Source organism: Mustelus asterias, chromosome 28 (assembly GCF_964213995.1).
Source record: "Mustelus asterias chromosome 28, sMusAst1.hap1.1, whole genome shotgun sequence".
Classification (NCBI taxonomy): Eukaryota; Metazoa; Chordata; class Chondrichthyes; order Carcharhiniformes; family Triakidae; genus Mustelus; species Mustelus asterias.
Window position 1 is genome coordinate 16587677 of NC_135828.1, and position 24686 is coordinate 16612362.

The 24686-nt window shown below is 44.5% G+C and overlaps 1 protein-coding gene across 1 annotated transcript; it reads left to right on the top strand.

Annotated features, from left to right (window-relative positions):
• Positions 1–11428: 11428 nt before the first annotated feature.
• Positions 11429–18464, top strand: LOC144480133 (uncharacterized). The gene is made up of 3 exons (XM_078199278.1): positions 11429–12514; positions 12586–12710; positions 16763–18464. The coding sequence occupies exons 1-3, from the start codon at positions 11456–11458 to the stop codon at positions 18462–18464; spliced, it is 2886 nt and encodes a 961-aa protein (XP_078055404.1). The 5' UTR covers positions 11429–11455.
• Positions 18465–24686: the final 6222 nt, after the last annotated feature.

Here is a 24686-nt window from a genome sequence, read left to right on the forward strand (position 1 = left end):
TTAAGAGTTAACCACTTTGCTGTGGGTCTGGAGTCACATGTAGGCCAGACCGGGTAAGGATGGCAGATTTCCCTCCCTAAAAGCCTTTAGTGAACCAGCTGAGATTTTCCAACAATCGATGATAGTTTCACAGTCAACATTACTAAGGCTAGCTTTATCATTCACAATTTAATTAACTGAATTTAAATTCCACCAGCTACCATGATGGGATTTGAACCCATCATCCTGGGCCTCGGGGTTATTAGGCTGGTTATATTACCGCTACACCAACCACTCGGGTGGCAAGATGGCACAGTGGTTAGCACTGGCATTTAGGAACTTAAGGACACGTCTATTGATGAAATTTATTTGGAGTCTCATTCCTACAGGTTGTAAATTATTCTTAGAAGTTTTTTTTTAAATGTTACAGTAAAATGTTAAGGACAGAAAGAAACACAGTTAACCTTTTCCATAATTACCTTGGGAAACTACGGAAAGATTGCGAAGGACTTTGGGTTGACAGATGGAAAAGTCAAACTATAACGGTTCCAGGTAAAATCTATCAGCTTTATAATGTGAATTAAATCATCTCGTAAGCTCAACTCACTTGCATTATGGGATTTAGTGTTCAGGTCCCTTTGGAGAGGTCATATCATAATTGCTTTTGCCTGAGCTCAGTTGTTTTCACAATAGCTCCATTGTAGTTATTTCTGGAGTGACACTCATTCCACAATCAATAGAAATGCCTTGCGTATTTCATCAATAGACGTGTCCTTAAGCTCCTAAATGCCAGCCCTAACTTTCTGAGTTCAATGCTGAGCAAGTGTAGCAATTTCATGAAACTGCCAGGGACCCAGGTTCAATTTCCGACTTAGGTCACTGTCTGTGCAAAATCTGCACATTCTCTGTGTGGGTTTCCTCCGGGTTCTCCAGTTTCCTCTCACAGTCCGAAAGATGTCATAGTTAGGTGCATTGGCCATGCTAAATTCTCCCTCAGTGTACCCGAACAGGTGCTAGGGTGTGGCGACTAGGGGTTTTCACAGTAACTTTATTGCCATGTTAATGGTAAGCCTATTTGTGACAATAATAAATAAACTAAAACTTCTACCTCACCCCCAGTAGAATATCTGACTCCCACCTGGCGGTCCATCTGAAATTCTCCCCAATTGCGTTTGTGAGTCAGAATTTCAGCCATTCAAGAAGGCAGCTCACTGCCACCTTCTCAAGGGCAACCAGGGATGGGCAATAAATGCTGGCCCAGCCAGCGATGCCCATGTCCCACGAATGAATATTAAAAAAATCCAGATTATCATGGCTGACAGTCAAGCTGTTATAATTTTCACATCAGGGGGAATCGTCGGTTTGAGATAAGTGGGCCTCAAACAAAGTTGTCGTCCCAACGGAACAGAATGAAAGGTGCAAATACTGTCTTTTTTGATCTAGCACTGGAATCCGACAGTAAAATCTGCGGCAAGTGTCAATTTCTCGAAGAACGTCATTTTTTTCTGCAGTACGCAAGGCATTTCTATTGATTGTGGAATGAGTGTTACTCCAGAAATAACTACAATGGAGCTATTGTGAAAACAACTGAGCTCAGGCAAAAGCAATTATGATATGACCTCTCCAAAGGGACCTGAACACTAAATCCCATAATGCAAGTGAGTTGAGCTTACGAGATGATTTAATTCACATTATAAAGCTGATAGATTTTACCTGGAACCGTTATAGTTTGACTTTTCCATCTGTCAACCCAAAGTCCTTCGCAATCTTTCCGTAGTTTCCCAAGGTAATTATGGAAAAGGTTAACTGTGTTTCTTTCTGTCCTTAACATTTTACTGTAACATTTAAAAAAAAACTTCTAAGAATAATTTACAACCTGTAGGAATGAGACTCCAAATAAATTTCATCAATAGACGTGTCCTTAAGCTCCTAAATGCCAGCCCTAACTTTCTAGAGTTCAATGCTGAGCAAGTGTAGCAATTTCATGAAACTGATCCATTTATTAGTTTGTAGAACTTTGAGGTGATGCCTGGGATTACTCCTCGTACCCTCATTTGGGACAACCACTAAGCAATGATCCTTCTCTTACATAGGTATCAAATTCTGACTCACAAACGTACCCTCTCCTTCCTTCTCCCTGAGCTCCTAGATTGCCAATTTCTACATACTTCCTTCTCCTCATGCTTCCCTATGCCGTGTTCCAGATTCATTGCACTGGCAATGCTGCATTAAAACTGTATTAAGCCATCTAGTGGCTGGAGAGAAGACATACGCAGTGAAAAAGACAGACATTTTGAATAAAGATTGAGACGTGTTCCAGAGAGCCTACTGATAGTTGGCGCTCAAATAAGCCACCGACCTTTAGATGGACTTGGAGCTATTAGAACAAAAGAACAAAGAACAGCACAACACAGGAACAGGCCCTTCGGCCCACCAAGTCTGTGCTGACACCGATGCCTCTCTAATCTAATATTTTCTTGCCTCTACGTGGTCCATATCCCTCTATTCGCTGCCTATTCATGTATCTTTCCAGATGCCTCTTGAACACTGTTATAAAATCTGCTTCCACCACCTCCTCCAGCAGCGCGTTCCAGGCATTCACCAGGTTCAATTCCGGCCTCGGGGCACTGCCTGTGTGGAGTTTGCACGTTCTCCCTCTGTCTGCGTGGGTTTCCTCTGGGTGCTCCAGTTTCCTCCCACAGCCCAAAGATGTGCGGGCTAGGTTGATCGACCCTAGTGTCAGGGGGATTGGCAGGGTAAAATGTGGGAGTTACAGGAATAGGGCTTGGGTGGGATTGTGCTAGGTGCAGACTTGATGGGCTGAATGGCCTCCATCTGCACTGTAGGGATTCTATGATTCTAATAAAGGACTGAGTCTGAACCAAATGATTAAAGAAGCAAATCTGTATTTGGTGAGATTTGGTGCATTCCTAAGTTTTAAGTTTATTTATTAGTGTCACATTAGGCTTACATTAACCCTGCAATGAAGTTACTGTGAAAGTCCCCTGGCAGTGCTGTAGGATCTGTGAGTGGGACAGAGTTATCACATCATACAATGAACTTACTATCTACTTGCACAGACCAAATGGGCAATCAGTCGCAAGATGAAAGGAGAAAATGTTCATTTTAAACTGACCACAGGGGAGCTGTGTGCTGTGTTATGTAACGGTAAGTTTACAGAAAGTTAGGGAGAAAATTTCAAATAAAAATACTGAATTCTGAAAATACTTAGCAGGTCAGGCAGCATCTGTGGAGAGGGAGATGGAGTTAGCGTTCCGGGTCTATTTGAAAGTTTGCAGACCGGTAACTTTAACTCTGTTTCTTTCTCCATAGATGTTGCCTGAGTGTTTCTGGCCTTTTCTGTTTTTATTTCAGATTTCCAGCTTCCGCATTAGTTTGCTTTCACATGGGTATAAAATTCTGTATCTATCCCAGCCACAAGTTAGAGCGATAGGGAGTTGTAGCATGTTGTGTTTAAATCCTTTCACAGCCTTGCCTCTCTCTATCTCTGTCGTCAGCCCTACAAACCGCTGCTTCTAATTCTTTGTTCCTCCAACTCTGGCCTCTTGTGCATTGCCCCTCTGTGCCACCTAAGACCCACATTCAAATCACTAAACCTCTCTCAGCCTTAAAACCCACCTCTGACTTATAATCTTGGCTGTTTGTCTGAGAATTTCTTACTTTGACTTGGTGCCCAATGCTTTTGTTGATTAGAATGCTGTGAAGTGCCCTAGGACATATTTTACATGAGAGGCACTATATAAATGCAGGTCGTAACTCCCACAAAAAGGATGTCTAAGCTAGAACAACAATCAACAACGCTAATAGGAGTTTCAGGTACATAGCTAAAACAACAGAATATTAATATTCAATCTTTAGGCAGTATGGTGACACAGTGGTTAGTACTGCTGCCTCACAGCGCCAGGGACCCAGGTTCGATTCCCCGCTTGGGTCACTGTCTGTGTGGAGTCTGCATGTTCTCCCCATATCTGCATGGGTTTTCTCCGGGTGCTCCGGTTTCCTCCCATAGTCCGATAGACGTGCTAGTTAGCTGCATTGGCCGTGCTAAATTCTCCCTCAGTGTACCCGAACAAGCGCTGGAGTGTGGTGACTAGGGGGATTTTTACAGCAACTTCATTGCAGTGTTAATGTAAGCCTACTTGTGACACTAATAAATAAGCTTTAACTTTAGATCTCTCTGGTCAGGTAGCAGTTGGAATAATGCACTAAGATACCAACAAACTAGACATTCAGACACTGGAGAGGGTGCAAATGCAGAGCATCAAAGTAGATTTCCAATATGAATAGTCTGAATTGTGGGGAAAGACGAGTTGAGATTTGAGTTTTTCAACTTGGAAGAAAGAAGTCAGAGAGGTGATTTTGCAAAGGTTTAGTTAAAGCTGAAAAAATATGATCCCAAAATACTAGATAAAATAAATTACAGGATTGGAACAAAGAGACACAGGTTCAAACTGGTAAAAGACAATTGATTTGATTTGAATTATTATTGTCACATGTATTAGTATACAGTGAAAAGTATTGTTTCTTGCGCACTATACAGACCAAACATATTGTTCATAGAGAAGGAAAGGAGGGAGTGCAGGATGTAGTGTTACAGTCATAGCTAGGGTGTAAAGAAAGATCAAATTAATGCAAGGTAGATCCATTCAAAAGTCTGATGGCAGCAGGAAAGAAGTTTGGGTTGGTTGGTATGTGATAGTACGTTGGTACGGGGTGCGTGGGGTCCTTAATTATGCTGGCTGCTTTTCCGAGGCAACGGGAAGCGTAGACAGAGTCAATGGATGGGAGGCTGGTTTGAGTGATGGATTGGGCTACATTCATGACCTTTTGTAGATTCTTCCGGCCTTGGGCAGAGCAGGAGCCCATACCAAGCTATGATACAACCAGATTTTTGGACAGATATGAAGAAATTACTGTCTGATTAATCAATGGTTTTAACTTTCAGATAGAGTAGTGGAGGCATAAAAGCTGGAAACTACTGAAACACGCACATTGGGTGCATGATGTTACGATCGCTCGGGACAGATGAGATGAGTCCAATGGCCATTCTGATCTGTAATTATCTGATGATGTTGCGAGAAGTGTCGTTAACAATGGAATACAAGAGATGCTACGTAGCCAATGGATTGAACCAAACTAGCTACTTATAGACAGGATGCATGGCAAAGATTAAATGTGTCCATATGTTGGTTTGGGTGAAGGTAGTCAACAGAGGAAAGTATATCTCAAAGCTTCCCACCTCAAATCTATCACAACGGCACCAGAATTTTGATGCTATTTTTCCTCAGCTCTGCTGAGTTTTAAAGTTTTAAGTTTATTTATTAGTGTCACAAATTGGCTTCATTAACACTGCAATGAAGTTACTGTGAAAATCCCCTAGACGTCACACTCTGACACCTGTTTGGATACACTGAGGGAGAATTTAGCATGGCCAATGCACCTAACCAGAACGTCTTTCGGAGTGTGGGAGGAAACCGGAGCACCCGGAGGAAACCCACCCAGACACAGGGAGAATGTGCAAACGCCACACAGACAGTGGCCCAAGCCGGGGTCCCTGGCACTGTGAGGCAGCAGTGTTAACCGCTGTGCCAGCTTTGTGCTGTAAACACGAATTCTCAATGGAAATATCTTTATTGTTGAGGCCGAAATGAAGGAGGATGAATACATGGAAGGGAATCTTTCAGAGTCAGGCATTATTAAAGTTAGCTCTTCCCCACTTCTAGGCAAGTGCTCACCAGGGGCTAGAGATAAGGAAGCTCTGCATTGAGCACCCCATCAGCACAGGAGGTTTCACAAGGAGAAGCAGTGGAACCGGAGGATGAGCAGATGGCTGCAAGAGCAAGGCCAACACAAATGAGAGTCCAGAACTTTTAATAAATAACACGCTGGCTCACCAAAGAAACCACTTCACACCCACATTGTCTCCTCCACACTCCCTTGCAAAGTCCCTCACTAAATGTCTGCCAAGTACTTAACAAGGCAGTAATCAGCATTTCCCCTGCTGCCAAATCAAACATCACTCAGCTTTTGGCTGGGCCAGCCTGAGGAAATGCATTTTGACTCAAGGCTAGCAAGGAATTGAAACATTCAGAGGTATAGCAAGCGCTGTCTAGTGTGCGACTGAAATCTCAGCACAAGCTGCAGATGTAGTTAACCAACATCCAACGTGAAATGCATACATAAGAACATAAGAAATAGGAGCAGGAGTAGGCCATCTAGCCCCTCGAGCCTGCCCCGCCATTCAACAAGATCATGGCTGATCTGAGGCGAATCAGTTCCACTTACCCGCCTGCTCCCCATATCCCTTAATTCCCTTATCGATCAGAAATCTATCTACCCGTGATTTAAACATATTCAACGAGGTAGCCTCCACCACTTCAATGGGCAGAGAATTCCAGAGATTCACCACCCTCTGAGAGAAGAAGTTCCCCCTCAACTCTGTTCTGAACCGGCCCCCACTTATTTTGAGGCTGTGCCCTCTAGTTCTGGTTTCCCTTCTAAGTGGAAAGAATCTCTCCACCTCTACCCTATCCAGCCCCTTCATTATCTTATATGTCTCTATAAGATCATCCCTCAGCCTTCTAAACTCCAATGAGTACAGACCCAATCTGTTCAATCTCTCCTCATAAGCTACACCCCTCATCTCCGGTATCAACCTGGTGAACCTTCTCTGCACTCCCTCCAAGGCCAATATATCCTTTCGCAAATAAGGGGACCAAAACTGTACACAGTACTCCAGTTGCGGCCTCACCAGTGCCTTGTATAGTTGCAGCAAGACCTCCCTGCTTTTATATTCTATCCCCCTCGCGATAAAGGCCAACATTCCATTCGCCTTCTTGATCACCTGCTGCACCTGCAGACTGAGTTTTTGCGATTCGTGCACAAGGACCCCCAGGTCCCTCTGCACAGTAGCATGATGTAATTTTTCTCCATTTAAATAATATTCCAATTTACTATTATTTCTCCCAAGGTGGATAACCTCACATTTGCCAAAGTTATATTCCATCTGCCAGATCCTCGCCCGCTCGCTCAGCCTATCTAAATCTCTCTGCAGACTTTCCGCGTCCTCCACACAATTCGCTTTCCCACTCATCTTCGTGTCATCAGCAAACTTTGATACCCTACACTCAGTCCCCTCCTCCAGATCATCTATGTAAATGGTAAACAGTTGAGGCCCCAGCACCGATCCCTGCGGCATGCCGCTGGTCACCAACTGCCAACCAGAAAAGCACCCATTTATTCCAACTCTCTGCTTCCTGTCGGATAGCCAATCCCCAATCCACGCCAACACCTTACCCCCAACTCCGTGTACCCTAATCTTCTGCAGCAACCTTTTACACAAAGCATGGTACAAAGAACGAAGAACAGTACAGCACAGGAACAGGCCCTTCGGCCCACCAAGCCCGTGCCGATCATGATGTCCTAACTAAACTAAAAAAAACCTTCTGCCCTTTCTCGGTCCATATCCCTCTATTCTCTCCCTATTCATGTACCCATCCAGATGCCTCTTAAATGTTGCTAATGTGCCTGCTTCCTCCACCTCCTCTGGCAGTGGGTTCCAGGTACCCACCATTCTCTGCGTGAAAAACTTCCCCCGCGCATCTCCCTTAAACTTTCCCCCTCTCACCTTGAACCAGTGACCCCCTTGTAATTGACACTTCCACCCTGGGGAAAAGCCTCTGACTATCCACCCTGTCTATGCTTTTCATAGTTTTGTAGACCTCCATCAGGTATTCCCTCAGCCTCCGTCTTTTGGATTAAAACAATCCTAGTTTATTCAACTTCTCCTCATAGCCAAAACCCTCGAGGCCAGGTAACACCCTGGTGAACCTTCTTTGCACTCTCTCCAAAGTTTCCTCCGGGTGCTCCGGTTTCCTCCCACAGTCCAAAAGACGTGCTCGCTAGGTACATTGGCCATGCTAAATTCTCCCTCAGTGTACCCGAACAGGCGCCGGGGTGTGGCAATTATGGTCATCACAGTAATATCATTGAAGTGTTAATGTAAGTCTACTTGTGACCCCAATAAATAAATTTTAAAACTTTAAGCCTGTGTGATGGCTAACTGATTCTGAAGAGGGGCTTTAAGTCTGTAAGAGGAATATTCATTGAACTGGCACTCATCGGGAGAGGTTAGCAGTTAAGAATTGCATCTTGTCATGTTTAAGTGTTCAAATGTTAAATGTTGTGCTGATTCATTTGTTATAGTTAAGCTATATTGTTAAATAAAGTTTGATTTGACAAAAACTCCCTTGTTTGTCAATAGAATCGCAATTGGAGTGAAATGTCCTCACACAAAATGAGGGTGGCACGGTAGCACAGAGGTTAGCACTGCTGCTTCACAGCGCCAGGGACCCGGGTTCGATTCCCGGCTTGGGTCACTGTCTGTGCGGAGTCTGCACATTCTCCCCGTGTCTGCGTGGGTTTCCTCCGGGTGCTCCGGTTTCCTCCCACATTCTGAAAAGGGTGCTGGTTAGATGCATTGACCCGAACAGGCGCCAGATTGTGGTGACTAGGGGATTTTCACAGTAACTTCATTGCAGTGTTAATGTAAATCTACTTGTGACGAATAATAAGTAAACTTTAAATGCTGAAATAGAAGAATTGTTGGGGTCTATTATGGCTTCATAATGTACCTTGGGGTTTTTGATCAGTACCCTACCAGAATGGTTAGGTGGTTTCTCTTTGATCGGCGCAGGTGTGTTGGGCCGAAGGGCCTTTTTTCTGCACTCTATAAGGAGGCAGTGAAGGGAATGGAAGAAAAAAACATAAAGGAGCAGTTGAAACTGTACAAGTCAATACCTCCTTCGCCTTTTAAAACAGGATGCATCTCATCCATGTTACTTTTGTCACAAACAAACATCAATGTTTCACGTACAAAGCTCAATGAAAGGCATCAGTCCTGGGATTTATCCCTTTGGGAAAGCACACACAGGCTGAAAAACGGCTTGGCACAACTTAACCTCAGAACGAATGACAACTGTTGCAACCTCCTCACTCTTTGCATTAAATATTTACTTTGCAAAAGCTTCTACACTGCACAAGAATGGGCTGAATTCTCAAATGAGACCCATTAGTACTTTGGATGGTTTATGGTCGAAGTATTTCACTTGCATGAAAAGATAAAACTTTTATTATACTGGGAACAGTATTTGCTGGTGTAAATCTCATGTACCGATTCAATTTGGTGGTAAACCCCAGGTAAGAGCTGCATCTCCATAAAGAACAAATATAATTCTATCAGAGCAGATCACTTCAAAAGTTAAAGTTAATTTATTAGTCACAAGTAGGCTTACATTCACACTGCAATGAAGTTACTGTGAAAATCCCCTAGTCGCCACACTCTGATGCCTGTTCGGGTACACTGAAGGGGAATTTAGCATGGCCAATGCACCTAACCAGCACGTCTTTCGGACTGTGAGAGGAAACCGGAGCATCTGGAAGAAACCCACGCAGACACGGGGAGAACATGCAGACTCTGCAACCCAGGTCCCTGGCACTGTGAAGGCAGCAGTGCTAACCACTGTGCCACTGTGCCGCCCCAAAGTGATAGATCTCCTAAAATAGCTCCTCAGGACAAAAATAAATCGATGGCCACCTTCTCAGTGGAATGCTTGAGAACAGAGCGCAGCATCAAGATGCAGCACTGACTGGAACATATGTACACTTGGCACTAGCGGCATCTCCCTCTCAGTTATATCCAGCATCAACTACATGAACAGGTTTCCTGCGCCACATTTCCAAGCATTAAGATTTACTTGCCTGTTTCAACTTTACAGTACGTGGCACACACTTTAATATCATCACGACAAATTCTACTCCAAGCTGGTGGGCAGAGGCGGCGAAAAACAGAACTGCTTCTGCGGATGTGAGCAGGAAGTCGCCGGAATCACTGCCAGAATTCACCTGCCGGGGCCTCAGAAATCAAACAACTCATCATGATATTCTCGCTGTGAAAGCTAGCTCATCCCCATAAGACATGTTTCTGACCATTTATGTTCGGGGAATCAGGTTATACATTCATTCACCGGAGTCAGCCTCTTCTTATAAGATAAAACCAATGACTGCTGCATTTCAACGCAGAAAGTCTGCCTTGAAATGGAACTGTGCCCTGGAGTGTTAGTAACATTAACACCTTCCCTCCTCGACTCCTATTTTGAAAAAATCATATACAAAACTTTAAATAACAGATAGAGAGGAAATAGGTTCCTATGATGGAGTTTGTCCCAGCGCTGAGATGAATCTTAATCTGAAAACTGAGACATTATTTGACAGGAATCATTCTCATTAAAAAAAATGGTTACTAACTGACCAACTTGGAGAGCCCAATGTCAATTCCAAATGGACTGTAGTCGTTCAGGAAGGCCCGTCACTATCAGCCCAGGGGCAAAAATACAGGATTTCCAACATCCCCTCCTCCACCCCTGTCCTGCGAACATACACATTTTTAAAAATCTCAAAAAAGACCCACATTTGCTGTGAGTGCTGACAATTGCAGTATTAAGAGTCTCACTGACAAGTGTCCCATTCCCAGCAGAAAAAAAAATAGAAAGGTTCTGGATTGAAAATTAGACCAGCAATGTTTAGAAATGTCATGATTCTGTGATATCGGAGAAGAAGCTATCTAGTGATTTCAACAGCAGAAAACATGTAAGAATGTGGGAGGAATCAGTGTTAGCCCCCTGCAGGAAAGAACATTGCAGTTGTTGACGTGTTCTGGATGGGGGTAAAACGCGTTCAGAATCTGAATGCATTTTATTAAAAAAAAACAAGAATTCTATTAAGTGCCCCAGTCAAGAATTATAATTGACACCAAAAGAGAAAATGCTGGAAAATCTCAGCAGGTCAGGAGAGAAAAGAGCAGGCGTTTCGAGTCCAGATGACCCTTTGTCAAAATAGTCAATTATAATACATTAAATTATTATTTAATTATTATATATTCAATTATTATACATCTATCAATTATATTGGTAATCAATTATATTATCAACATATAATAGTGATAATTAATTATATAATTAATATATTAATTATATTATTATACATCTATCAATTATAATTGATAGATTGATAGATAGATTGATCGATGTCAATTATAATTGATAGATTATGGAGGAGTAAAGTTCCTGAACTATTACTGAAATTGTCTAAAAACGAATCTTCTGTACTTTGAGTGAAATCCAAACCCTTCACTTGTTTAGCAAAATAACACTTTAACTGAGACGCTGCTTATTTGATGTAAGGTATAACTGGAGTTATTTTTAGTTCTACTTTTTCACATCGCCACTTTAAATGCAGAAGTCAGAAACTCAGTGTGCGTCACCGAGCGGCCAATTCCCCTTCAGAATAGCAAAGGGAGTACACAGGCTGGATCTTGCGGTCTTCCCATGCCCTATATAAGAAGCGGGGGTAGAACAGTGACTCCGCATTCTCGCAGGCAGAGCGGCCAGTAGCAAGCATGAGCTACGGCTGGGATTCTCTGGGCACTTCCCCCTATCGCAAGGTGCACCTCGATCCTTCCAGGAGCCTGGCCCGGAGCCTGGGCTACTCAGCCCCCGGTTACCGAGCCCAGAACTGGTCCAGGGCGACGGGCAGCAGTTTCAGCTCCTCTGCCAAGCGGAGCAGCCTGTCCAGTGCCCGGGGCTACGGCGCAGGAGGAGCCCCCAGGTCCTCGGAGAGTGTGGAACTCACCCACCCCGCTCTCTACAGCGAGGACTGCAAGGTGATGGGGGTGAACGAGAAAGAGTTGATGCAGGGTCTGAATGACCGCTTCGCCGGCTACATTGACAAGGTCCGGCATCTGGAGCAACACAACAAAGGGTTGGAGACTGAGATTGGAGAGCTAAGAAAAAAGCAGAACTCCTCTAGTCGCCTGTCCAGCATCTATTGCCCAGAGATCCGAGAACTCAGAGAGCTGATCCAGGAAGCAGAGAACCAGAAGACCCAGGTCCTGTTGGACAGGGAACACCTGGGGGAAGATCTGCAACAACTCAAGGGCAAGCTGGAGGAAGAAGCCAGGCTTCGGGACGAATTGGAAAGCAACATCCGAGTGTGCAAGAAAGACACCGATGAGGCTCAGCTGCTGAAGTTGGAATTGGAGAAGAAAGCCCAATCCCTGGCCGAGGAGATAGTCTTCCTGAAGAACCATCATGAGGAAGAGGTGGCTGACCTCTTCTCCCAGATCCAAGATTCCCAGGTCAGTGTGGAGATGAAGGATTATCTCAAACCCGACCTGACGGGGGCTCTGAGGGAGATCCGGGCTCAGATGGAAGGCTACACCAACGTTAGCATGCAGCAAGCAGAGGAATGGTTCCGATGGAAAGTGGCCAAACTCAACGAAGCGGCAGAGATCAACAATGAAGCCATCCAGAGCACTCGGCAGGAGATCACCGAATACCGCAAACAGCTGCAGTCAAAGAGTATCGAGCTGGAGACGGCGAGGGGGACCAAAGAATCTCTGGAGAAACAGCTCAATGACATTGAAGAAAGGCACGATGCAGAACTGGTCCACTACCAGGTGAGAATCCTTCCACTGCTTCCCCCTTCCCTGATCTTTCTAATTTTATAACAAACCTTTGCCTTTTGCAGGACACCATTCAACAACTAGAAAACGAGCTGAAAAATACAAAGTGGGAAATGAGCCATCACCTGAGGGAATATCAGGATCTGCTGAATGTCAAAATGGCACTAGATGTGGAGATCGCCTCTTACAGGTAAGATTCCTTTAAACCTTTGCAGCAGCACCCAGCCAGAGAGGGATTCTAAGAATGGCACTCACTATGTGAAGAAATAATCACAGGAGCGCACACACACACACAGGTCGAATATTACACTCTACATCATCCAAGCAATATATTAAAGCTGCGAGTACTGGAATCTGAAACCAAATGAGAAAATGCTGGAAAATCTCAGCAGGTCTGGCAGCATCTGTAAGGAGAGAAAAGAGCTGACGTTTCCAGATGGAACCAAAAGAGAAAGTGCTGGAAAATCTCAAGTTTCCAGGTGGCCCTTTGTCAAAGCTAAAAGGCATAGAAAGTGGGAGATATTAATCGTGTAAAGTGAGGGAATGAAAGATGAGTCAAAGCCACAAAAATAAGGTGAAATGGCAGCCCATAGAGAGAATAGGAGGCTAAACAATATGCTCCCCTGTGAGAAGCTGCAACAGCTAGCATGGGTTAAGTGATTTGCGTCATAACTTGTTACTGCTCTGCAGTATCCCTGAATATGAGTTTCAATCCTTTCTGCAGCTCCGAGAGATATTAGCGCCCCTGACAGCGGGATTGATGCATTAAACAAACAAATCAACCGTCCTGCATCCTCCCTCTGGCTAAACAGCAATCGCAAAGCAAAACTGAACAAGTCAACTCCAAACCAGCTCGGTCATATTCCTAAAATAAAGGCAAAAATACTGCGGATGTTGGAATCTGAAGAACAGTTTTTATATCATATTTCTCGCCCAACCATTAAAATAATGATGCGAAAAGTTGGCGGGGGGGGGGGGGGGGGGGGGTTGAAACTGCAAAGACCACAAGAAATATTAGAGGTATACATCGTTCAAAGCGAAGTATTTCCTCTACCAATCCTTTCTTCTGTTATAAAAAGTGAAGGCGAAATCATTTTCATCAGGGAACCCAAGTTGCAACGCTGCACCAAATCAGAACACCTTTCATTTCATTCCCAGGACCCTGGTACATTAAACATCCTGCACATTCACAGGGTATATAATTCCGGAACACCTGCTAATTCCTCTTTGCAAAAGAGGCATTTCCAAAGTCGGTGCTGAAAGGGTTAACATGAACGGAGACGCGAGGATTGGGTTTCAATAAAATCAGAGACTGTGTGTGTGTAGTTTCAACATTGTGCTGGATTACACAAATTGCAGTGACTGGCTGAGAGAATCGAGAGGTGAGGGTGGAGGGGGGGGGAGGGGGTGCCAAATGACTTGCCAATCGATCAACTCAATCAATCCTTTAGTTTGGTTTCAAGCACTCAGTGCGTTGAACCAACACACACACACGCACAATATAAATGTGCTTCATTGGAAGTTGTGGTGCACTGGGAACCAGTATTCAGTGCAGCTGCAGCTCGGAACTACTCTGCGGTGAGGGGGTGCTGCAGTTTGGAGGTTGGGTGGGTGATGTGGGCTGGGTGTAAACAGCAGTAAAGTTGGTGGGTGAAAACAGCACCTCTGACTGGCCACATGCGGCAGTTATGCAGTGTTCCGCAGCCCAGACTCCTGCTGCACCCTTCTGAAGGAGAGAGACTGCATCAGAAACACGGTGGGGACACGCCAGATCTCACACACACTTAATTACATTCCAGGGACGACATTTTGACGGGAACAGTCAGCGAACTGTTTGGGGTAGAATCTTTTTGAGGAATTTTTGAAAGTCACATTTATTGTACAAAGGACAAAAATCACTCGAATTCGGGAAGTTTTTCTCTTTACCGTTTTGCAGTAAATTAAAAATCAGATTCAATTTTATTGAAGCCTTTTGAGCCACTTTTCTCCATTCTTGGGGTTTAGCAGAGAGTTAGAGCCCGTTTGTCCCATTCCAACACCGCATTAAAGGTAACAATACCTTTCTGATGCTGGGCGTGTGTTGCGTCCATTCCCACTGGGATCTGACTGATTTATCCGAGGAATTGTCCATCTGATGTGGACCCTATCACCTGGGGACAGGCCATACATTATTGTTTTGTACATCTATATGCTACATTCGGCATCAATGCGGAGAGGTATCAGTGACATTTCCATGTTAGATTATATGGAACAAATTTCAATGTTACTGCTACAGGCCTTCATGGAATAAACGAGTTAATGTCATGTCGTTAAAAATATCTTAAACTGGAGGTGATTCTAATTGGCCAATATATAGGGGGGCACTGGATGAGGGCAGGACTGGATTTGTCCATGATGCCCTATACATGGTACCTCTATATTCCTCTACGATATCCCTATATTAGTCTATTATATCCCTATATTAGTCTATGATACCCCTATATTAATCGATGATACCCCTATATCAGTCTATGATTCCCCTATATTAGTCTATGATACCCCTATATCAGTCTATGATATCCCTATATTAGTCTATGATTCCCCTATATAACTCTATGATATCCCTATATTAGTCTATGATACCCCAATATGAGTCTATGATTCCCCTATATCAGTCTATGATACCCCTATATCAGTCTATGGTTCCCCTATATTAGTCTATATTAGTCTATGATATCCCTATATTAGTCTATGATACCCCTATATTAGTCTATGATATCCCTATATTAGTCTAGGATACCCCTATATCAGTCTATGATACCCCTATATTCGTCTATGATATCCTTATATTAGTCTATGATTCCCCTATATTAGTCTATGATATCCCTATATTAGTCTGATACCCCTATATCAGTCTATGATACCCCTATATTTGTCTATGATACCCCTATATTTGTCTATGGTATCCCCATATTTGTCTATCATGCCCCTATATTTGTCTATGGTGCCCCTATATGATAAAATAGTTTACATTGTGTCTAACCATCTCCTTCAGCAACCTCCGCTCTGGCCTTGTTAATGATGCTCACATTCCAAAGATGGAAAGCAATGTTTTTTGGGGTGGTGATTGAGGGATAAATGATGGACACCAGGAACAATTCCTCTATTTTTCTTCCAAGTAGCTCAATGGGATCCTTTATGTTCACTTGAGAGAGCAAACATGGCCTCACTTCAATGACTTGATGTGAAAAATGGGATCTCCAACAGTGCAGCGCACTGCACTGAAGTATCAGCTTTGATTTTTGTGCTCAAGTCCAGGAGTGGGACTTGATAGCCAATGTGCTGGCAATGTGCTGAAGAGCACGTGCTTGGCTGCCATCTTTGTAGGGGGCAATGTGGGTTCATATAAGTGGGACTTGATAGCCAATGTGCTGGCAATGTGATGAAGAGTGCATGCTTGGCTGCCATCTTTTTAGGGGGCAATGTGGGTTTATACATTCTTCTGCCTCGAAATAAAGAGTGCTACCAACAGGGGAGAGAAGGGGTAGAATTATTCCTTAGTTTGGGTTGATGATTCATCATATAACACACAACTGGCCACAAGCAATGCTCTCATGGGAAAGCCACATGTATCATGCAAAGGCCATGTGGTTTTACAATAGAATAAGAAGAGTGTGAGCTCAGTTCATGTTACTTTCAGCCATGTACACTGGCCCAATTGCGGCAGAGACAGGGGTGTGTGGAGCTGGCCCTTTGTTCGGTGTCACGGTGCTCAGTGTGAAGGGCTTACAGAGGGGGAGAAGTAAAACCTAGGTGAACATGGGACAAAAGAATTATTATTGTGGCATGCTGGTACAGTGGTTAGCACTGCTGCCTCACAGCGCAAGGGACCCGGGTTCAACTCCAGCCTTGGGTCACTGTCTGTGTGGAGTTTGCACATTCTCCCCGTGTCTGCGTGGGTTTCCTCCGGGTGCTCCGGTTTCCTCCCATAGTCCAAAGATGTGCGGATTAGGTGGATTGGCCGTGTTAAACTGACCCTAGTGTCAGGGGGATTAGCAGGGTAATGTGGGGTTACGGGAATAGGACCTGGGTGGGATTGTGGTCGGTGCAGACGCGATGGACTGAATGGCCTCCTTCTGCACTGTAGGGATTCTATGATTCTATATACAACAGATCTAAATCATTGAAGATTGTTTCATTTGTCCATGCACAGGTTGAGTCCATCTCATAAGCACATAACTATGTTTGCTTTTCTTTCTGAAGGAAACTTCTTGAAGGCGAAGAGACCAGATTTGGCACAATCGCAGGTAGCTTCACTCCTCCAACATATACATACAGACAGGCACAACCCATATCTCATTCAGTGTACGTCACAGCGAAGACCAAGAGTACCCCCACGAAAGCTGCCCCTCAGTACAAATTTGTTGAAGAAATTATAAGTGAAACAACGAAGGAAGTTGATATGGCCGAGCTGGAGGATACCGTCCGAGGAGCTATCTCCGATGACGGGTCTGGGGAAAGATTCGACGAAGACGACCAAACTAAGCAGGAGGATGATGAAGATAATGGTGAAGATAAGGACGAGGCAACGACAGCTGAAGCTTCAGACGAAGAGGAGGCTGAGAGAACGAGCGAACTGAAAGAAGGGAGCGCAGAGGAAGAAGCTGTAGAGGGCAAAGAAGCCGAAGAGGAGGAAACAGCAGAAGAATCTGAGGAGAAAGAAAGTGCGGAAGGGAGAGAAGAGAGTGAAGAAGAAGAGACGAAAGAGACAAAGAGTGAAGAGGAATTGACAAAAACAAAAGAAACTGAAGATCTCGATGTTGCTGAAACAAAGGAGGGAGAAAAAATGACAGAATCTAAAGAGGAAGAAGAAGAGGCTACAGAGACAAGCGGAGAACAAGAAACCACAGAAACCAAAGCCAAGGCTGAGCAGCAAAAAACTACAGAAAGAAAAGATGCAGAGGAGGAAAAGAACACTGAAGGAAAACAGGGCAAAGAGGAAAGGACAGAGAAAAAAGAGTCTGAAGAACGAGAAACAGTGGATACAAAAACCGAGGCTAAAGAGAAAGGAAGTGCAAGCGCAAAAGATGAAGATGAAAGTGAGAAGCAAGCAGCTACTGAGGAAGATCAGACAGAGCCAGGCGATGCTGCAGACAAAGGGAATGCCAAGGAACAGGATGAAGACCAGACGACTCAACAAAAAGAGGATTCAAAAGCAACAATCACAAGTCAAAAAGATGAACCTGAATCCGCGGCGGAAGACATTGCAGAGGAAAGCAAAGATAGGAAGCAACAGGATAAATCAGAACAAGAGTCACATAAAGCGAAAGAAAAGACAAAAGCAGACGATAAAGAAGCTGCCCCTCAAGAATTAGAAAAAGAGAGTGAAAAGCAGGCAATCAAAATCGAGAAAGTACAAGCGAGTGAAGCCTCAAAGGCGGCAGAGCCATCCGGGCAACCAGAAAAGTCTAAAGAAGAAAAAGTGGTAGACAAAGAATCTGATGTCCCGAAGAAGGAGGGGAAAGAAGCCAGCAAGGACAAGGAAATAGCATCAGAAGAAATGAAAACTGGCAAAGGGAGCGACAAAAAAGAGGACAGCAAAGAGAGTGAAGAAAAATCAGTGAAGGCCTCAGAAGCAGAGAAAGTGCCAGATAAAGAGTCAAGCAGCAATCCCGAAAACAAGAGCACACAATCGGTGGAGAAAACACCAGAGGTGGTCACAAATGGCTTGGACAGCAAATCGGAGAAGGAAGAGAAAGAAGTGGAGAGCGACAAGAAAACGACAAAAACCTCAACAGAATCCATTCAGAAAATTGCAGAGGAAAGCAGCAGGATCAAGGAGGAGGTGGTGAAAGTCTCGATCACCAGCACTGTGAAAAAAGAGGTGATTGAGGAGACGAAAAAGGAAGAGAAGGCTGTGACAGCCTCGGCAGATACTAAAAGCGAGGCCAAGGAGAGTAGATGAACACAAGAAAACTTAATAGATCAGAGAGTGAGAAATGCATGTTACACAGTAAAGGTCAGGCTCTTCCAGCAATTTCAGACCATAGAAATGAAATGTATGTTTCCGCAGTAGGATTTATGGGATTTTCTCAGGGGAATGATTTCAATTTTAATTTATTGTTGCATGAATAACTGCACAATTAAACATTGCCATTGCCATGGGGTGCTTACAGGTAACTTCGAGAAATAGTTTTGATGTCAATCCAACAGAAAAAGCCTTAATTTTCCTGTTGATTTTAATATATTTAAATACATGCGCATTGCGTATTGGAATTCAGACATTTTTGAGTCCTCAATTATACTAATAGTTGCTACAAGCATAACCAATGAATAAGTAGCAATCGACATGCCATTCACAAATAAATGCACTTTGTCAAAGAAAATGGACCTGTTTCAATGTGATTTATTTATTTTGGGATGCTTTTATCAAGAATTGAGTGGGCGGAACCTCGCTCATCCCAAAACCGTAAAATCCCACCCGAGGTCAATGGACGCCCCTCGCCCGTTCCGATTCCGTGGCGGGCGGGGCAGAAAAATTCCGGCCTGCATGTCCCCAAGATTTTCCAAAGTATGGCGCAACTAATTAATTGCTTTTGAAGTGCAGTCAATGTTTGTACAGAGGCAAATACAGCCGCAGTTTGTACACAGCAAGCTCCCACAGCTCAATGTGAATGGTTCCTCCCTCCTAGGCTCCAGCACTCTGTAAATACTTAATAATTGTACATCAAATGATGGCCAAATGCATTCCTGCTTTCAAAATAGTTGGTTTGAACTTAAGAACCTTGAATCATCTATAATCAGCCAGACAAAGAGGCTTAAAAGATGACAAGGTATGGAACGAGAAGCTGTCATGACCAATTCTTTCATAGTCCGTATATAACCTCTCCCAACCCGGGTTTATTCAGTTATTGAGTCCATTAGGGAGAAGTATCGAGAAACAAAATTGTCCCTTTAAACCTCGTTGTGTTTTATTAATGGAATTGGCTCCAATGGTCACTGGCAGCTAATCTAAATCCTACCTCCACACCTCAAGAGCTAGGAAGACGAAGAATAATTTGTCCATTATTACATTTATTTTGCTGATGCTCTATATTTTCGCATGAGATGGCAGGCACTGCTCCTTGAGGCAATTGTTGAGAGAAAAGTGAATCAAATCTCGTCTCAAAGGCTTTACTCCTATTCGACATGAAACTGAATTGTTAAGAGTTCGGTTATAATGTCACTTTTGAGGAGCCATAGTCTAATTCCTGCCTGACTGACTGAAAATTTGGGCGGCACGGCGGCACAGTGGTTAGCACTGCTGCGTCACAGCGCCTGGGGCCCGTGTTCGATTTCCGGCTTGGGTGACTATCTGTGTGGAGTTTGCACATTCTCCCTGTGTCTGCATGGGTTTCCTCCGGGTGCTCTGGTTTCCTCCCACAATCTGAAAGGCGTGCTGGTTAGGTTGATTGGCCATGCTAAATTCTCCCCCAGTGTACCTGAACAGGCGCCGGAGTGTGGCGACTAGGGGATTTTCACAGTAACTTCATTGCAGTGTTAATGTAAGCCTACTTGTGACAGTAATAAATAAATAAGCTTTAAGCCTAAATTGGCAGAGGAACTCCAGAATCACATTCTGACTTGACAGTGGAGCAGAACGGTCTGGGAATCCCCTGACGGATTGGACAATATGGGAAAGTCAACTTTCCTCAGGCCTTTTGCATCAGGTTCGGGAGCAGAATGCAGAAGAAATTAGATTGAAGGCTCATGCCCCATCTCTTACCCATCTGAGCATGATGCAAATTAAAGGGACACTCAACATAAAGTGAAACCTCGGACCTTTTAGTGAGACTAATGGGACATCTAAACCATTGCTGGATCTCAAATAACAACATCTGATATTTATATATAAAAAATGACTCCCCTCGGTGGGTTAATCGCCTGGAGAAAGTTGGCACCAGACGGTCATGCTGGCACTGTTGGCTTGGGTGCGCATGCTTCTAAGAGAAGACTGGCAGCAATCCCATCCACAAGATAGGCTTTTATCTTGCGTAGTGAGACAGAATAATGGGGAGGAGGTTATCTGGCTGTGAATGCAACACTCAGGACAAAGGCATCAGCCCAAACCTGGAGTTCATCTTGCTTCAGCAGTGGCCCTGGACACTGTATGAGTTTACTATGGGGAGGCAATGGCCTAGTGGTTTTATCGCTAGACTATTAATCCAGAAACTCAGCTAATGTTCTGGGGACCTGGATTCGAATCCTGCTACGGTGGGATGGTGGAATTTGAATTCAATAAAAAATACCTGGAATTAAGAATCTACTGATGACCATGAAACCATTGTCGGAAAAACCCATCTGATTCAGTAATGTCCTTTAGGGAAGGAAATCTGCCATGCTTACTTGGTCTGGCCTACATGTGACTCCAGAGCCACAGCAATGTGGTTGACTTTCAACTGCCCTTGGGCAACTAAGGATGGGCAATAAATGCTGGCCAGCCAGTGATGCCCATGTCCCACGAATGAGTAAAAAAAGGAGTAAAGCAGGGTAGATCGACTGTAGCAGTTCATTCACCACCACCTTTCCAAGGGCAATTAGAAATGGGCAATAAATGCTGGCTATGCCAGCGATGCCCACATTCTGCGAAAGAGTAGACTTTTTTTTTAAATGTGCAAACTGCGGGTAAAAAGCAGGTAGAATAAACATTTTTGTTAGTTGCAAATCAAATTACTATCCTAACTCACACCAAGCCCTGTCCATCCATCATCATGTGTTCACTGCAACTAGCTCCCGGGTCCGCAACAAATTGATCTTAAAATTCTCATCCTGCTCTTCGAATCCCTCCATGTCCTCGCTCCTCCCTCTCTCAGTGACCTACTCCTTCTCTACAAACCTCGGAACAATCTGTGCCCCTCTCACTCTGACCTCTTGCATATCCACATTTCCATTGCCTCACCAGTAGAGGGCGGCATTTCTATCGCCGAGGCTCTAAATTCTGGAATTTTCACCCTTGACCCCTCCAGCTTTCCGTTCTCCTTTCAGCCACCCCTTCAAACCTAAGTGACCAGAATTTTAGCCGCCAATCCTAACATCTCATTGTGTGGCGGGGAGTCCGATTTTATTTAATAACATTTGTAAAGTGCCCAGAGACATTTTACTGTGTTAAAGGCATTACATAAATGTAACTTGTTGTTGTAGAGCTAACGGAACCAAGCAGCCGCATGAATTAGGCGGCACGGTGGCACAGTGGTTAGCACTGCTGCCTCCCAGCGCCAGGGACCCGGGTTCAATTCCCGGCTCGGGCCACTGTCTGTGTGGAGTTTGCACATTCTCCCCGTGTCCGCGTGGGTTTCCTCCGGGTGCTCCGGTTTCCTCCCACAGTCCAAAAGATGTGCTGGTTAGGTGCATTGGCCATGCTAAATTCTCCCTCGGTGTCCCCGAACAGGTGGCGGAGTGTTGCGACTCGGGGATTTTCACAGTAACTTCGAAGCAGTGTTAATGTAAGCCTACTTGTGACACTAATAAATAAAAAAATATTATTGGGTTGGGGGCTGTGACGGCGACTGGCATCAACCGTGGAATAAACACAGTGGGTTCCTGATGCGCGATATAACTCACGAGGCTAGAGATGCTCGAGGAAATAAAGGCTTTTATTGACTACTACAATAGAGCTACCATATATAATACACGATCCCAGACTGAAGGGTCCCAGACAGAGCAGTGACCTTTATACCTCTCCCAGGAGGAGGAGCCCGACTGGGATGTACCATAATAACTATATTACAGGTAGAACAGCCCAACCCTAACCCCAACAGTGACATGTAGAACAGCCCAACCCTAACCCCAACAGTAACATATATACAGACTCATAGTACTGGCCAGACCCTGGCTCAGTACTACCTGGTGGGAACCAACGATGGTTCACCACAGTTCCCCAAAACCTGCCACCAAGAAGGCGCAATGAAACGCGGCTCTCCCCAGCAATCAGCCTTACTGCCTTTGTCACGTGTCGGGGATTGTACCACACTGGTCGCACCTCACCTGGCCACCAGGAGGCACTGGACCCACTCTGCTCAATAGAGGCACAGCTCTAGCGAGCAATTGCCTGACGTGTACAAGTGGGGGATACTACCTAATCATCATGTATCACACACAGCATCAGAGTCAGAGAGAGATACAGCAAGGGAACAGGCCCTTCGGCCCAACCCGTCCCTGCCGACCAGCTTCCCTCAACTGAACTAGTCCCATTTGCCTGCGTTTGGGCCCATATCCCTCTAAACCCTTCCCATCCACGTACCTGTCCAAATATCTTTTAAATATGGTAATTGTACCCGCCTCTACCACCTCCTCTGGCAGCTTATTCCATACACGCACCGCCCTCTGTGTGAAAAAGTTGCCCTCAGGTCCCTTTTAAATCTTTCCCTTCTCACCTTAAACCTACGTCCTCTAGTTTTGGACTCCCTTACCCTGGGGAAAAGATCTTGGGCTATTCATCTTATCTGTGCCCCTCGTGATTTTATGAACCTTTATAAGGCCACCCCTTCATCCTCCTATGCTCCAGGGGAAAAAGTCCCAGCCTATCCTTGTAATTCAAACAGTGACGAAAACATGTGTGTGCTTTTAAATGGTCTTTGCTTTATTCCTGAAATGATATTCGCTGAGGTTTTGCTTTCCATTATGGCTCCCAGCACCATGACTCGGCGATTTAAGATGCTTCAACCCAACTGTATCCCACAGCACCATCTACTGACAAGACTTATTTTAATCACTGAGTATGTACAACAGTTATAATATCAAATTGCCGCTTTCTTCAAATTCCCCAGGAATACAGTTATGTAATATCAGTAACAAAATGGTACAACATCGAGTCAAAGTGAAGAAATTATGATTGAGCGCTGACACAAACTAATAGATGCCAGAGGGAGAATCATACAACATGATCTGAATGCAACTAAACTGGAGCACATAAGACTGAGGTAACTGATGCGCTACTCAAACACGAGGCCTGAAGCTCAGTAAATGAAAGGCTTTTATTTACTGTAACGAAGCTGCCAGAACTTATATACACTATCCCAGACTGAAGGGGTCCCGGCCAGAGCAGGGACTCTTATACCTCTCCCAGGAGACGGAGCCCGACTGGGATGTGCCACAACACTACAGTACAAAGGTGTAACAACCCCACCCTAACCCCAACAGCAACAATAGCACAACCCAACAGTAACATATGTACACCCTTGTAGTACTGGCCAGCCCCTGGCTCAGTACTATCCAGTGGGAACCAACGATGGTTCACCACAGTAACCTTAGTGTCTATAGTAATATTTGTCTTTATCAGAATCCAAATGCATGCTGGACATTTTGAGACTATGGGGGCGATCTTACCAAAAGAATTCAAAGTCCAGGACGGTTGGAAAAACGGGAGAGTTTCTCACCCCTTTTTTGGGCGAGTTTAAAACTGCGATCTTATCCATTTAGACCAAAAAGCAGAAACTGATGCTCACCTGTAGGGGGAGAGGGCGGGGCTTAAATTGCCCGAAAGCCGGTGGCTTGGATCGGAATCCCCTAATGCGCACGCGTGCAGAAAGTTCAAAAACAGCAACTCTCCTGCCAGCAACTCCCCTGCCGCGGACACAGCCTCCCCCTACCCCTCCACGGACATTGGAGACCCTCCCCCATGGTCTTGACCCCCTCCCCCATGGACCCCACCACCTGGTACCTCACCTTCACATGCTCTCTCTCTAATCCCCCCTCACCCCCAATCACAGAGTGACCCTCATCCCTTCTGTTGGCAGGGTTTTCTGCCAAGGTGGCATTTATCTCAGGAAACCAATGTCACAGTGTAAAGGTAAAACTTCATTAAAAACCGATGATCAATGGAAAAATTATATTGATGGTCTCAGATACAGAATATCTGGATTGCTCGGATAAGTTTGAATGTTATCAGTAAAAAACAGGACAGTTATACATTTTCTTAATCTGATTCTCCACCTTACATTAGTTTGAATATAATTTCATTTAATGTCCATACATCAATGTAAATCTTTGTCAGATAATTCAGCCAATCGCTTAGTACTTTCCAGCATAATGGTTTCTCATTTGTCCATTACAATCCAGATGTTACTCCCTTCTTGGCTAAAGCTACTTCCCTGGTTGCCTGGATACTGTAGACGCTACCAGTGGAGGTTCCCACTGGTTCACTGCTAAG

What these genes read in the sequence shown, in the direction of transcription:
- LOC144480133 (XM_078199278.1), top strand. Translation starts at nt 11,456, where the DNA reads ATGAGCTACGGCTGGGATTCTCTGGGCACTTCCCCCTATCGCAAGGTG. An exon ending in CAGAACTGGTCCACTACCAG is followed by an intron (nt 12,515 to 12,585) that starts GTGAGAATCCTT and finishes TGCCTTTTGCAG; the next exon opens with GACACCATTCAACAACTAGA. An exon ending in GTGGAGATCGCCTCTTACAG is followed by an intron (nt 12,711 to 16,762) that starts GTAAGATTCCTT and finishes TTCTTTCTGAAG; the next exon opens with GAAACTTCTTGAAGGCGAAG.